General features: G+C 39.3%; 1 protein-coding gene across 4 annotated transcripts; it reads right to left on the reverse strand.

Moving 5' to 3' along the window:
* Window positions 1-5,078: 5,078 nt before the first annotated feature.
* MC5R (melanocortin 5 receptor) lies at window positions 5,079-9,703 on the reverse strand. 4 transcript variants are annotated; one of them, XM_085052473.1, is made up of 3 exons: window positions 9,639-9,703; window positions 9,455-9,553; window positions 5,079-8,602 (listed from the first exon to the last, which is right to left on the reverse strand). In XM_085052473.1, the coding sequence occupies exon 3, from the start codon at window positions 8,518-8,520 to the stop codon at window positions 7,543-7,545; it is 978 nt and encodes a 325-aa protein (XP_084908599.1). In that variant the 5' UTR covers window positions 8,521-8,602; window positions 9,455-9,553; window positions 9,639-9,703; the 3' UTR covers window positions 5,079-7,542. The 4 variants fall into 4 exon arrangements, with proteins under 4 accessions (XP_084908599.1, XP_084908597.1, XP_084908598.1 ...); XM_085052471.1 differs by having other exon boundaries at window positions 9,447-9,553; XM_085052472.1 differs by having other exon boundaries at window positions 9,455-9,697.
* Window positions 9,704-12,831: the final 3,128 nt, after the last annotated feature.

Below are 12,831 nucleotides of genomic sequence, written 5' to 3' on the forward strand. Positions count from 1 at the left end.
TGTAGTTTTCTGGAAGCTGAACACCTCTGCTTTGGAAGCAGGAACACCGAGGACCCACAGACCACAGACACCATCTTTAAAATTACTTCAGTCAAAATTAGTAAAAAATATGTTTCTCCTTTTGTTTCTCTGGTGGGACTGCTCGACTTTCCAGAGTGTGACTAAACCAGCAGGCTACACGACAATTACCATTTTTTTTCTTCGCAAGGTTTTCTTTCAAAAATCCACCTCCATATTCAGAGGTGGCCACACCAATGTCCCTTTTTCGTGTGAAAACCTGAATATTTATCAGTTTCATTGTGAGATGAAAAACATGGATTTCATTCAAGGATTTGCCTCCTACCTCTTCATTTTTTATGCACTTTATGCAGGGACATGAACTGTCATTGGAACTGCACTTGAAATTCAAGTGATTCATCTCTTTTCTCTGCCATTTGAAAGGAGGACTATTCAAGCCCCTGCTTTTCAATCCATGAGTACCAAGCAGAGCACTTCAGACCAAGAGAAGTCAAAGGTTCTAACTTACCTTTTCCAAGTGAATTAAGCAGGTTCCATATGATGTGACTTCCAGAGATCCTCAGCCACAGCACCAGTGCTCTGGGGACCCAGCAAGGTGGGTTCTTTGTCTGAGCAACATGAGAAATCAATTTAGTTTTTGACACACTGATTTTCCACAAATGCTTAAAATTTTGGTATTTTCCTTTCTGAAGGAGAAGGAGCTTGAGAGGTACCACATGTTGAATTCCTCCTATATGGCTTTGTGGGGAGAAGATGTAAGACACTACAAGACACTTCTGTAGAATGGGATTAAGTCACACCTGGTGAGGGTCTTGAACATAGAGTTTCAGCCAAATTTCCAGCAACTCACTGACTCCTCTAAAACTGGATTTGGCACAAGTGCATGTACCAGGACACTCTTTAATACAGCCTAGTCCTCACAGTAGGAAAGGCTATGTATCTTCATCCTCTGTAAGGGTCAGGTGTGCACTTAACACAAACTCAAAATGCTTGCTTGCCCAAATCCACCACTTATCTACCACTCTGTGAGCAGAGAGAAGAAATCTCCTTTCCTTTTTATAGCCAGGGCTTTTTATGTTCTCTGGGAAAAACTTGTGAGAAAGAGCTACTTTAAGTTTCAGTGAAGTACCTCTGAGCTTAGGTCAATGTTGGGACTACAAATCATGATGTTGCTACATATTTAAAACAGGGTTGAAGTACAGGAAAATGTCACACTATACATTGAATGGAAGAATATCTTGTACAGATTCCCCTGACTTTAAAATGCATGAGGAACCTCTGAAGCAGAAATAATACTGAGGTTTATGTAAAGCTATCCCAGCACTATGAACTGAGTGGATATAGAATTTCAGGGACTTAGGTTCTGACTCAAAACCCATGCAAAGCTTTTCAGAAAGCAGTTCAGAGCAAAGAAAAGGTATAATACAAAGATGATAGTTACTGCTAGGGTAATATTTTCAGGGCAGATTAAGTAGACACAAAATTTCTGTGAAAAAAAAAAACAATGAAATAGCAAATTCATGGGCAACTCTGTTTATTGCCCACCAAAAGCAATTGTGTCCTGTTAAAAACTGGCAAACTAGATTAATCCCATTTTCTTTGTGGATTTTTTTTTTGTTACTTTTAATTAAGGTATTTATGCAACCTAGCATCAAAAAAGTCCATTTGATGTGTTTGTAAATCACCTGGAGCCAGCATGCAAAGCTGATCATTCGAGTTCTCAATGTGCTTTAATCAGATGTAAAACCAGCCTAATTGAAAGAAGAGTGATGAATCACCATCTGGAGGTAGCTGTGCAAATGACATTCTCACCAACCTTCTCAAGGGAATGAGGATCTTCCAGAAGAGGTTCGTCTCTGAACTTGGGATCTCTGATCCTCAGCCATGAAGAGCATGGCTGGGAGACAAAATCCTTCCAGCCTCTGTGGCCAGGCTTCCATCCCATTAGAGGGAGGGAAATAAAAGCTTTGTTCAGCAGATGAATTCTGCTACAGAGCTAGGACACCACCAAAGCATACACTTGGTCCTGGAAAGACAGAAACACCCCTAATGTATTTTTGGCATAGGTTTTGCCTGTCCTTACCATCAAAAATGAAAGCTTATTTTGAGAACAGAGAGCATTTTTTCTTATGAGCATTTTAGAGATCTTGAAATTTTCCAAATTATGGAGCATGTTGCAGTAAATGAAAGTATATAGTTACATACTGCATAGACAACAAAAGAGGTGGCAACATTGGGCACTGTGAAAATGTAGTTTTCATCTACATCTGGATTATCATTTCCTTATCTGGTCCCCTCTGAGCCAAAAACAATGTAATAGGTCTAGGAAAACAACATAATGACAACAAGGTATGAAGATACCTGTAGAGATTAAACGGGCCAGGATTCTTAGCTGGAAAAGAGAAACTTTATAGAAGAATATGAGGGAGTATGATAATGAATGGCACAGGGAAAATGAATGGGGAGTAGTTATTTCTTTTCTTTACAATATGGGTACTAATTATTTCTGTTCTTTACAACATAAGGATTATAGGACATTGAATAAAACATACAGGTAGATGTCTTACAGGAGAAAAAAATCATTTCTCCACTCACCATATCTTTCCTATGAAGCAAGATGTTGCAGATTAAAATAAAGAGGTCCAAAAGTGATTAGTTAAATCCATGTAAAAGACATTCATTGAGACCTATCAGCCACAAATCTGTAAATATATCCTCCTGCCCAAGAAGTCCCTAAACCACAGCTTGCTGGAAGCTATGCTAGTATTCCAGAGGATTACTAGACACAGGTCCAGACTTTCCATAATGTCTCTAAAGAGCTGACCTTTATTTTGATGAAGACCCTTCACCCTCGGTGATCAGCACAGCCACTCATGCATTCTTAGGGCTTTTTAGGCAAGCAGCTCAAGAGAAACTGTTGTGGGAATAATGCTTAGGTACCATAAGAATTTAACTAATTTACTAGATCTTTAGTTTAACAGGTGCTAGGGGAGCTCTTTGTTCTGTCACACTGATCTGCTATAATTTTCGAAACCTCAAGATGCAAACAGTATTTGAGGTTTTTTTCCTTCTGCTTCAGATTTTGGCTATTACTAGTTTGTTCACAGGTAGAGGAAATGCATGAGAAACATGCTGCAGATTGGAAGGAAGTGTGACAAATACCTGAATGACAAAGAGCAGAAAGGTTAGAAAAAGGAGCTATACATCCTCACATGCATTTCATCTGTTGATGTCGTCTGTGATTGTACTTTATATTTGAGAGTAAGATCTCATGTAGACATGTACAAAAGTATAGACACACATGTATATGCCTCGGACTCTTCTCTTCTGCTCTATATGAAGAACAGGTGGATCCAAGATACACACAGCTCAGGTTGTAGCACAGGATAAGATGAGAAAAGGAGGGAGAACCTGGAGATAAACTAGCAGAGTCATATGCAGGCAGCTCCACCACAGCTTGCATGACTTTCAGTCTCTCATGTGAGGATTCACATTTCCACATCCATGTTTCTGTTTCTGCATCCACCCTGCCAAACAGGAAGGGCACTGTGCATGAAAACCAGCACAGCTGAAGACTGGGACTGTCCTTTGCAATTCCTGAAAACATCAGTGGTCATCATGAGTTGGTCTTCTGTGCAAGAAGCTGATGAGCAACAGAAGAAGAATTTACTGCAAGACAGGTGGGAGAATCCCAACAAGACTTTGGATTAAAACAGAGTCCTTGGAGATTTCAGAGAGCACACTGTGTGAGAGAGTTGTTTTCCCAAAGATTTGAAACATTTTCTGCCTTACTAAAGTTTGTGTGTGCAGGAAATTGCTGTGGTTTCTGAACTTATTTGCACAGGATTCACAAAAAATACAACTCAAGTTTCCAGAGAGATATTCTGAGAAGATTTTCTGAGGGGAAAAGCCTAAGCAGTAGGAATGAATATGCAACCCACTCTCAAAAGGGTTCCACACTACACAGTGGACTGCTGGACAATGGTTGCACAAAGAGGGAAGACTTGTAGGTGGTAGATCTGAAAACAACCATCCCTCCCAGCCCAGACTCAGAGGCATTGGTACTCAGTAATTAAAGCTTTTTGTGACAGATTTGTGCCCGTGTGGGAAGAAGGATCCTAAAGCCCAGGACCATAAGCAATTTTTTTACTCTATCCAGTTATAACCATTTTGTGTTAGAGAAGATACTAATGGTCTTGGAAAACTAGTACTTCCTGGAACATAATTATGGCCTTGGCATGGAGAAAAGATTCCGATTTTTTCTTTTAATATTCCCCCTGATACCAATCTGCTTAAAATGCAGATGACTTTATAGAAGTTGATCCCACCTGAAACAGAATAATTGCTTATTAAGAATTTTTTAATTGTGACACAAGAGTTAGAAGCAGAGTTCTGTCATCAAAGCAACAGTGGGTAATAGAAATTCGTTTGGGATCTCTGGGACAGAAATAGTGTGATTTGAGCTTTTCTTCCCCAGTGACTAAAGCTAAACTGTAAATGACTGGCTAGATAAGCAAGAGTAATGTCATTAACTGCAGGGACATGATGCAATAAGAGTCTGGCAACTAATTTTTCGTGACTGTCCTCTGACAGCAAATTTCCTGCTTACACAAGGCTGTCTCATCCCAGCACTTAGTGTTTTCCAGGCTCTGACAGAAGTGACAGTATGCTAAATGTCCCTTTTATTCTGCAGCTAAACAGGAGAAAAAAACATATTAAAGCATGTCACAGTAACCCAGAGATATGTATTTTATATTCATTCCTCGAGTGTAAGCAGCCTGTTTTGCAGGAAATGTTCTAGCCTGTTCTTGAAAATACTTTCATTTCACTCTTACACCGTTTCAGCTCCCCACCTGTAAAGCTTGTAGTGAAGATGTGATGCTGACACCCAGGGGAGCATAGGTATGAATGTAAAAACACTGTATTAGTCTGTAGCTCTCATTCAGAATGTTTCTTAAGAAGGCATTTGTTCAAATGAGACATGAAAGTCTGTAATGCAATATTCCCTCTGTGAATAATCTATGAAGTAGCAGAAACATTACAATGAATAACCAGAAATGTGGGGGTTTCCAGCAATCCAGTTTAATAGTTTCTTCATATGTCTGTGTTTATACATCAAACAAACTTCAAACAAACAAAAAAAGAGTAATATACAATTCAAGAAAATACCTAAAGCTATTACAGTTTTGGTTTCCTCTCAGTTGATTTACAGTTATTTACAAAATTGTTTTATTTGCAATACCCAATGAAGATTTAATGATCTATTTACATCAGCTGGTGCCTTTCACTATGCAGTGGAACTGCCTCTTTTTTTCATTTACATTCATAGTTGCAAGAGCCAACATTTAGGGGATATTTATGGATAGGATTCAGAGATGGACTGAAACAAGGGAAGATTCTCACCACTGGCCACAAACATTCTTTGAAATCCCATTTTCAGATACAGCTGAAGGAAGACTCCAGCACCTAGTGCACTGATACAACCATTTTATCACTCAGCATAATAAGGTATCTCCACTGAGTATAACACTCCCACTCATGTCAGAGGGAGATATATGTGAGCTGGAGGAATAATAAATTTTAAGCAGACAAAATTTACAACTCTGCTGCTAAAGGTGCACTGTACTTCTCCTGTCAGAAGCTTCCTAAGCAAATGAAGGCATAAAGTGTTGCAGTGTCCGCAATAAAGTATGCTCTAAGTGTGTGGAGGGGAATACTTTACAATTTTTCTTACACAAGAGGTAAAATTAGGAGAGGAAATAAATTGTAATTTTTCATAGTATGTAAGCTGTGCCAGAGAACCATGGAATAATTTGGGTTGGAAGGGATGTGTGGAGGTAATCGACTCCTAATGTTTCAAGCAGGACCAACTTCAAAGTTAGAGTCAGCTTTCAACTTAGAACAGATTGTTCAGGGCTGTGTCCAGTCAAGTCCTGAATATCTCTAAGGATGGAGTTTGCACAATCACTGGGCACCTGTTCATGTGTTTGACCACCCTTATAGCAAAAAAATTTTCCTAAAACCCAGTCAGGACTTTCACCTTGAAAGGATAACCCAAGGCTCATGGAATAAATAATAAACCTTCTACTGATAAACAAGAGTTTTACAGCATGTACAAACCAAGTATAAGAAACATTATTCTTTCAGATTTCAGAAGGAACAGTCCATTTCTTCAATATATTTTCTAATATCTAGTCAATAGTTTACCATGACTCAATATGTTTTTGTGACTCAAATCACAGTGCAAGATATGCACCATCCTTGGTCATCAAGAAATGCCACAGTTGTGCTTCCTCCCTCTTTTGTAAGCCCAGTATTTTGTACATTACACAGCTGTTGCAGAACAGCAGGTTTATGAAAGCATGACTAGATGCTACTTACTCACACAGAAGGAATGAGGGTTTCAGCTTAGAATTCTCTCAACAAAGAGGAAAACTGTTTGTTTGGGGAGCAAAAGTCAGGACTTTGTTATAGCTACATGTGCCTCATGTGTTGAAATCCCTTTTTTGCCATTGCCTGCTATGCCTTTTGATTATAAAACTTGTTTTGTCTGTCCCAGCTTGAAAGATGCAATCTACAGTAGAGCTTCCTCCAGTAACAAAAGCTCTTTACAGCCAAAAGGCTTTTCTAATGTCTGTACTAAGGCAGACACTCACTTTGTATTTCCACCTCCACAAAATAATTCATGAATATCTAGAGGCCATGTACCCTTTGCTGCCCTAGCCCTGGCAAATAAAGAAAACAGACAAACTAGAATCAGTTCAGTCTTCACATTTAGCCATAAAATCCACCTGTGATACATCTTGTTTCACAGTGACTTGAACACATATATTCATATTTGACAAAGTGCTGTATCCAGCCTGGAAAATCTCATGGAAACATTGGCCTCTTGCATAATACCTATTTTATAACAGTAACAGTCATGACTGGAATACAGGACTGCTGATATGTGCATGTATATTGATCATAACTGCTGACCAAGGTATGTGAAGCTTGATAATTCCAGCTACTTCTCTGATTTTATGTCTTCAGAAGGAAATAGTAAAAAATCTCTTCTTAATTCTGGGCATCAAAATAAGCCATCAAAATATGCTTGTTTTTATCTGGACAGAGAAATACGTATTTTTTTTTAACTAGAGAGGCAAATAACATCAAAAGAAACAGACACTGAAAGGCTGATGGGTTCATTCACATGGCAGGTCTCACTCATTGCATTTAGCAGAAAGAAAAATAAGATTTTCCCTGTATAATCCTCTTATAAAATCCAATCTTCAATAGGGTAAATTAAATTCAAAATATTCTTTATCCCCATAATACAGATGCACTGAGTAGCTCCTATCACCAGCCTGAGAGTGGTGTATGGAGGGAAAGAAATGTAAAATCACATGTTAACAAATGGTTTCTGGTTGCTGCAGGAATCATGACAGCTGAATGGAAAAAATGTTCCACAGGCCTTTCACCAGAATTACAGGATGCAGGAAGCTGTTGCCTTTCCATTCTCTTCCTTGGTTTGGTTTTGTTATCTTAATACTTGTTTGATAACCCACAGAGCATTCTCAGGCTGTAGCAGCAAATTATCTCTTTGAAGGTCTTCCTCATTTCCTGGCTACGAAAGGCATAGATCAGGGGATCGATCACTGAGTTACACATAATGAGGATGAGGTACATGTTGAAGTGAGACATGAAGCAAACGCAGTAGAGGTTTTGAGGGCAGGAGATCATCAGGATGAGGTGAAGGAAGAATGGAGCCCAGCAAACAATGAAGATGCCGAGAAGCATGGTCAGAGTGATGGCTCCTTTCATGCTTGTTCTTTGACGGACAGAGTTGTAGCCAGGCAAAGCAGCAATTTTCTTCACATGAGTACGAGCCAGGAGGAACATGTGGATGTACAGTGAGACCATGAGGAACAACATGGTAAAAAACATGCCGATGAGACAAATGACCACGTAAGTTGATTCGTAATAAAGAATGAAGATAATGCCACAGCCAGTGCAAAAGGTCCAGATACATGCAATAATAAGCCCTGATCTTTTCACTGTCATGATGTTGTGATAACGTAGGGCATAGAAGATAGTGATATATCTGTCTACTGCTATAGCCAGCAAACTGCACATGGAAGCCACCACAGATATGCAGATCATGGAATCAAAGACATTGTCTATATGACGGACAAAGGTATCTTCCATAACGACGTGTCTATTGTTTATTAAGTATATGGTTATGGTCTCCCAAGCATTAGACACACTAACTAGCATGTCAGCCACTGCTAAACTGCAAACAAAAAAATACATGGGTGAGTGCAAGTTCTTGTTCTTAACTATTGCACATATAACTAAGATGTTTTCAAGGAGGCTTACAATGCCCAGAGTTAGGAACACCTCAGCTGCAATGACCACTTGCTCACATGGCGATGACTTGCTTTTTGCAGTAGGCACAGTAAAGTTGCTACCAAAGGCACTCAGGTTTAGTTCAGAAACATAGAATTGAGAGGATGTGTTCATCTCTGGGAGCTAACACGTTCTGTTCCTCCTGAAGGGCTTGCCCAGGAGTGTGGTAAATGCATTTTCCAAAAGGCAGAAGATCCTGCAAAAAAAACGCATATAGCATGAAGGTTACAGGCAGAAGCTGACAACACAAATACCACCCATTTCTATTTAATTTGGCTTATACATATCTTGTCCCTTCCACACCACATTCTTGTACTGATTCTAAATTAAACTTTGGTTGGCTCAGATATTTTCTACCCATCCTTACTGGGAAATTAAAATCACAAACTAATGAAAAGATTCATACATTCTTCATTCATAGTTTTGTTTATTCTATCTGATCCCCTGGAATACTTCCCCAGAATGTCCTGGAAATTCTCCTGCAAAACAAACAATGAACAGTTTTCCCAGTCCCAGCTCTCAGACCCCAGAAATGCAGGAAGATGTAGTTTTAGGTCCATCAGAAATCATTCACTTGAATACAACATAAAGAAGTTTTGGTTATTGACACAATAAAGAATTGAACACTTTCATTAAAAGATTTAAATGCTCTCCTGACCTTTGTACATTTAAGTCAGCATGAACTGTGTTATAAAACAGCTTATCTGTGCAATATTAACATGCTCATTTAAAAGCATGGTATTAAACACCTAACCAAGGCAAATCCATACATTTCAGGATACACTAAGGTTACAGAATCGGTGTGGGTAGAATTCTATAATAAAATAAGTTTTCTCTTCCAGATTAAGAATATTTTATTTAATGGTTTTCTGGTAATGACAATATTCAGGGAAAGTTGTAAGCCATTGGATTTCTAGTAAAGGGAACACTTAGAGCTGATTGTCAGTGACTTGTTGCAAATAAAATTCAAAGCATATCATGCTAAACAATTTTCAGTTTTTAAAAGCAGCTTTTTATTTGCAATCAAGAATTAACTGTACCTATTTACCAGAGCTGCTCCTTCAGCTGCTCTTCCTCTTCATCGTCTGCAACCTTTCCTCCAGAGAGCTGAAGTTTCAGCCCCCCCGACATCTGGGGCTGGGGACTCCTTGATGGGAAACGATGAAAAAAGATAGAGGGAAAGGAGTTAGCAAATCCATAGAGTCAAAGCTGACCACGTATAAATTACTTACTGTGCAACTGCCTTTTTATAGACTCCAAGCAATAATGACTTCAGTACTCAAACTGTGGCTCCTCCTCCGCTTCTTTGCCCCTCTGGACTTCTCTTTCCACAGATTTCGTAGCAAAGGCTTGGGGTTTTACCACCATCTAGTGGCCTTCCCCTGTCTTTCTTACTGAACAGCGATTCTGATCTGAAATTCATTATGAGCTTTCTGTAATATTAAAGGGGGAAAATGTACTAGACATGCTCCTTTCCATTTTTTTGTTTGTTTTCTTTGCTGTTTCTAGTACACTGATAATGAGTTCATGATGTAACAGTAATCCAAAAGAGAAGAAAGGACTGTTATTGAAGTGGGAGGCTTATTAATGTTATTAGTATTTTTCTTTTATTCTGCTTTGTTGATGACTTTTTCAGGAATAAGAACCCCACTGTTACAAAACTTAGAGAACGTACAGCCAAAGCCACCATGCCACTGATAGAAAATATATTTAAATCGTTTCTATTTAAAACATTGAACAAATAAACAGCTGTGTTCTCTCCCCCTTGCTAGAATAGAGATTTCAATGTAGAAATGGAAGGAGCAGGCTGTATCATGCCAGGAGCCTGGGCTCCCCAAGATGGATGTGAATTCCCCCTGGGGCCGAAGAGCTGCTAAACTCAGTTCTCAGTATTCCAGTGGCTGAAGTTCCTCTGTGGGTGTAGCAGTCAGACAGCTAATGCTCCTTCTGCCTTACCCAAAACATAGCAAAAGTAGTTCAAGTCTTTAACAAATTATCTCTGCTTCCCGGTGCAGACTGGGGAATGCAAAGCACATGCCTTCCTGACACTGCCAAATGCCCTTCATCTTAGCTGCTAACCAGACAGTCAAATACCATGCAGGATTTGAAGTTAGCTTGACACAGGAAGTCTCTGCTTCTCCAAATCACCACTTTTCCAAAAACTGGTGGATTGAGGAAATTTTGTGGTGTATAATAGCTTTGAATGCTTATTTTTAACCTACAGCATTTTTCTTAAAGAATCACCACCAACAAACCCTCATTTTATTGTTCTATTCTGTGCCACTTTTGTATTTTCAGTGTTCAGCTAAGGTTTATCATTGAAAAGCAGATAAAGTCCTTATTTTAATTACTGTATTCTACAGGAGGTTTCTCTATTGTTACTACTGTGCCCACTCTAACCCTTCACACTAGGGATTCTGAAACACCTAGGCAATTGTATGTAATATTTTTATGTATAAATAGGACCCACACCAACGGTTACAGTGAAAAGCATTTTAATTATTTTGAGTAAAAAGGCTCTTTTAGCATTATGCAGTTATATTCAGAAGGTGAACTTTGCCTATCCCTTCTCACCAGTACTGGAAAGAGAATTCAGATTATCACAAACTAGAAGTCTCAAACTATGCTCGAGTGCAGCTGTTAAATCTGAGTGGATAATGCCAGCAAGTGAACACACACATCCCCTGCTGTATCTCACCTGCCTGTGTGCCAGTTCTGAGCTTATAGTTCTTTGCTATGCCCAAAAGAAAAGAGAAAGATCATCTGCAGTTTTATTTCTGTTCTTTAATGTAAAATATGGTTTTAGGCAACTTACCTTAGTTACCTTTAGTTATCTATTGCATAGCTTTTCATTTTCTCATTGCAGATCCTGGAAATCAAATAACTAACAGTAAAATTTTACTTGTTCCAGTATTCTTATATCTAGCAAGAGCTGTGCGGACATTGTGGTCTTTCTACTTCCAATTACTTCTTTTGCAGTACCCCACTTTTTGTTGTTGTTGTTGTTTATCACAATCTCTTGTTAAGTTCTGTTCTTTCTGTTCACAAATTCCTCTGTATGTTCAGTTTAACAAAGTTCTTTGCAGACTAGTTTAGCTGCCTTTACAAAAGTTTTCAGTGTACCTGGAAGGGCTCAGTAAACCAGCCAATTACAAGAAATAAATCACACATCAGGCTGGATGGTTTGGCTGTTATTCCTTAGAGCAATGCCAAGTTTCTCACATATAAATTATGAATCAGCATTTGGATTCTTGTTCCACAAGCCAGACACTGCAGGTGTAAACCTTGAATAAGTGTCTATGCTACACAAAAAAACCCTCCCTTATTTACAAAGCTTGCAGAAAAATTGCCTGCCTGGAAACTGGATAGTGGTATGGATGCATTCTTTTAATGTTAGAGGATGAAATGTCAAAATACTTCTCTCCCTGCTCCCCGCCCCCTAAAAATGAGAGTTTTATTATTGCATTGCTGCAGTAAGCAGCTCTTTAGTGTTATATCTTGACAAGAAAGTATCTGAAGGGACACCCAAACAGTAATGAGTGGAGGCAGGCAAGTAAGTTACAAAGATTTGAAGGGGTATGGGATTCTCTTGGGAGGAATCCAAGGACAACTTTCCTGCTGGAGGACTCCTGAATGAATAGGCTTTTCTTTCAGGTGTTCATGATCTCAATGTTCAGCTTCCTCGACCAAGAAATTTCTTTGGGTTCCAGGAAAAGAGATCGAAAGTGCTACAGAAAGGCATCAATGAATAGAAGTAAAATAGGATTCCAGCAGAAAAAGAGACGACAGGGCCTGCCTCTGTTCCATGCCATTCTTCTCAATTGTGAAGTGGTGAGAGAGAGCAGAAATCACTCCAGACACATACCTGCCTCTCAGGCTTCATCAGCAGCCAGACTGGGAGCTGTGACAATGTCACTGGCAGAAACAGCTGGGCCCTGCCTGCCAGCACCACCAGCAACCCCTGCCAGAGCTCCCCTTCACCCTGCACAACCACTGGAGGGCAAGCTACATCATGTCAAAGCCAGCAGGGAATTGCATGCCACGTTCACAACAGCAAGATAGTGATTTTATCAGTCAATGGATAAATGAAGCCAATGGAAGAGAGTGCCCATGAAGGTTCTGTAGGAGAGCTGGTTACACTCAGGTGCATTCTGATATTAACCTGTGCTATTCTTAACAGGTTCAGAGAAGAGTGTTGGTGGTGTTAATAGAAATCTACCAAACTTGTCTAGTGCTAGTACATTTAAGCAATTGGATTCAAGTGTCCTTCTGTAGCTCTTTTTATGTATTTGATGAAAATACAATTGTTCTTCACAATGTAGCTTAGATTGGTGCTCTTGGCCTATTTGCAAAATCCCTCTTCTGTCTAATTCTTGCCTATGCTGTCGTTAGCATAATATTTCAAAGTGACAGAGGATCCTTTCA

This window comes from Lichenostomus cassidix, chromosome 2 (genome assembly GCF_008360975.1).
Source record: "Lichenostomus cassidix isolate B80296 chromosome 2, HeHo_3.0, whole genome shotgun sequence".
NCBI lineage: Eukaryota > Metazoa > Chordata > Aves > Passeriformes > Meliphagidae > Lichenostomus > Lichenostomus cassidix.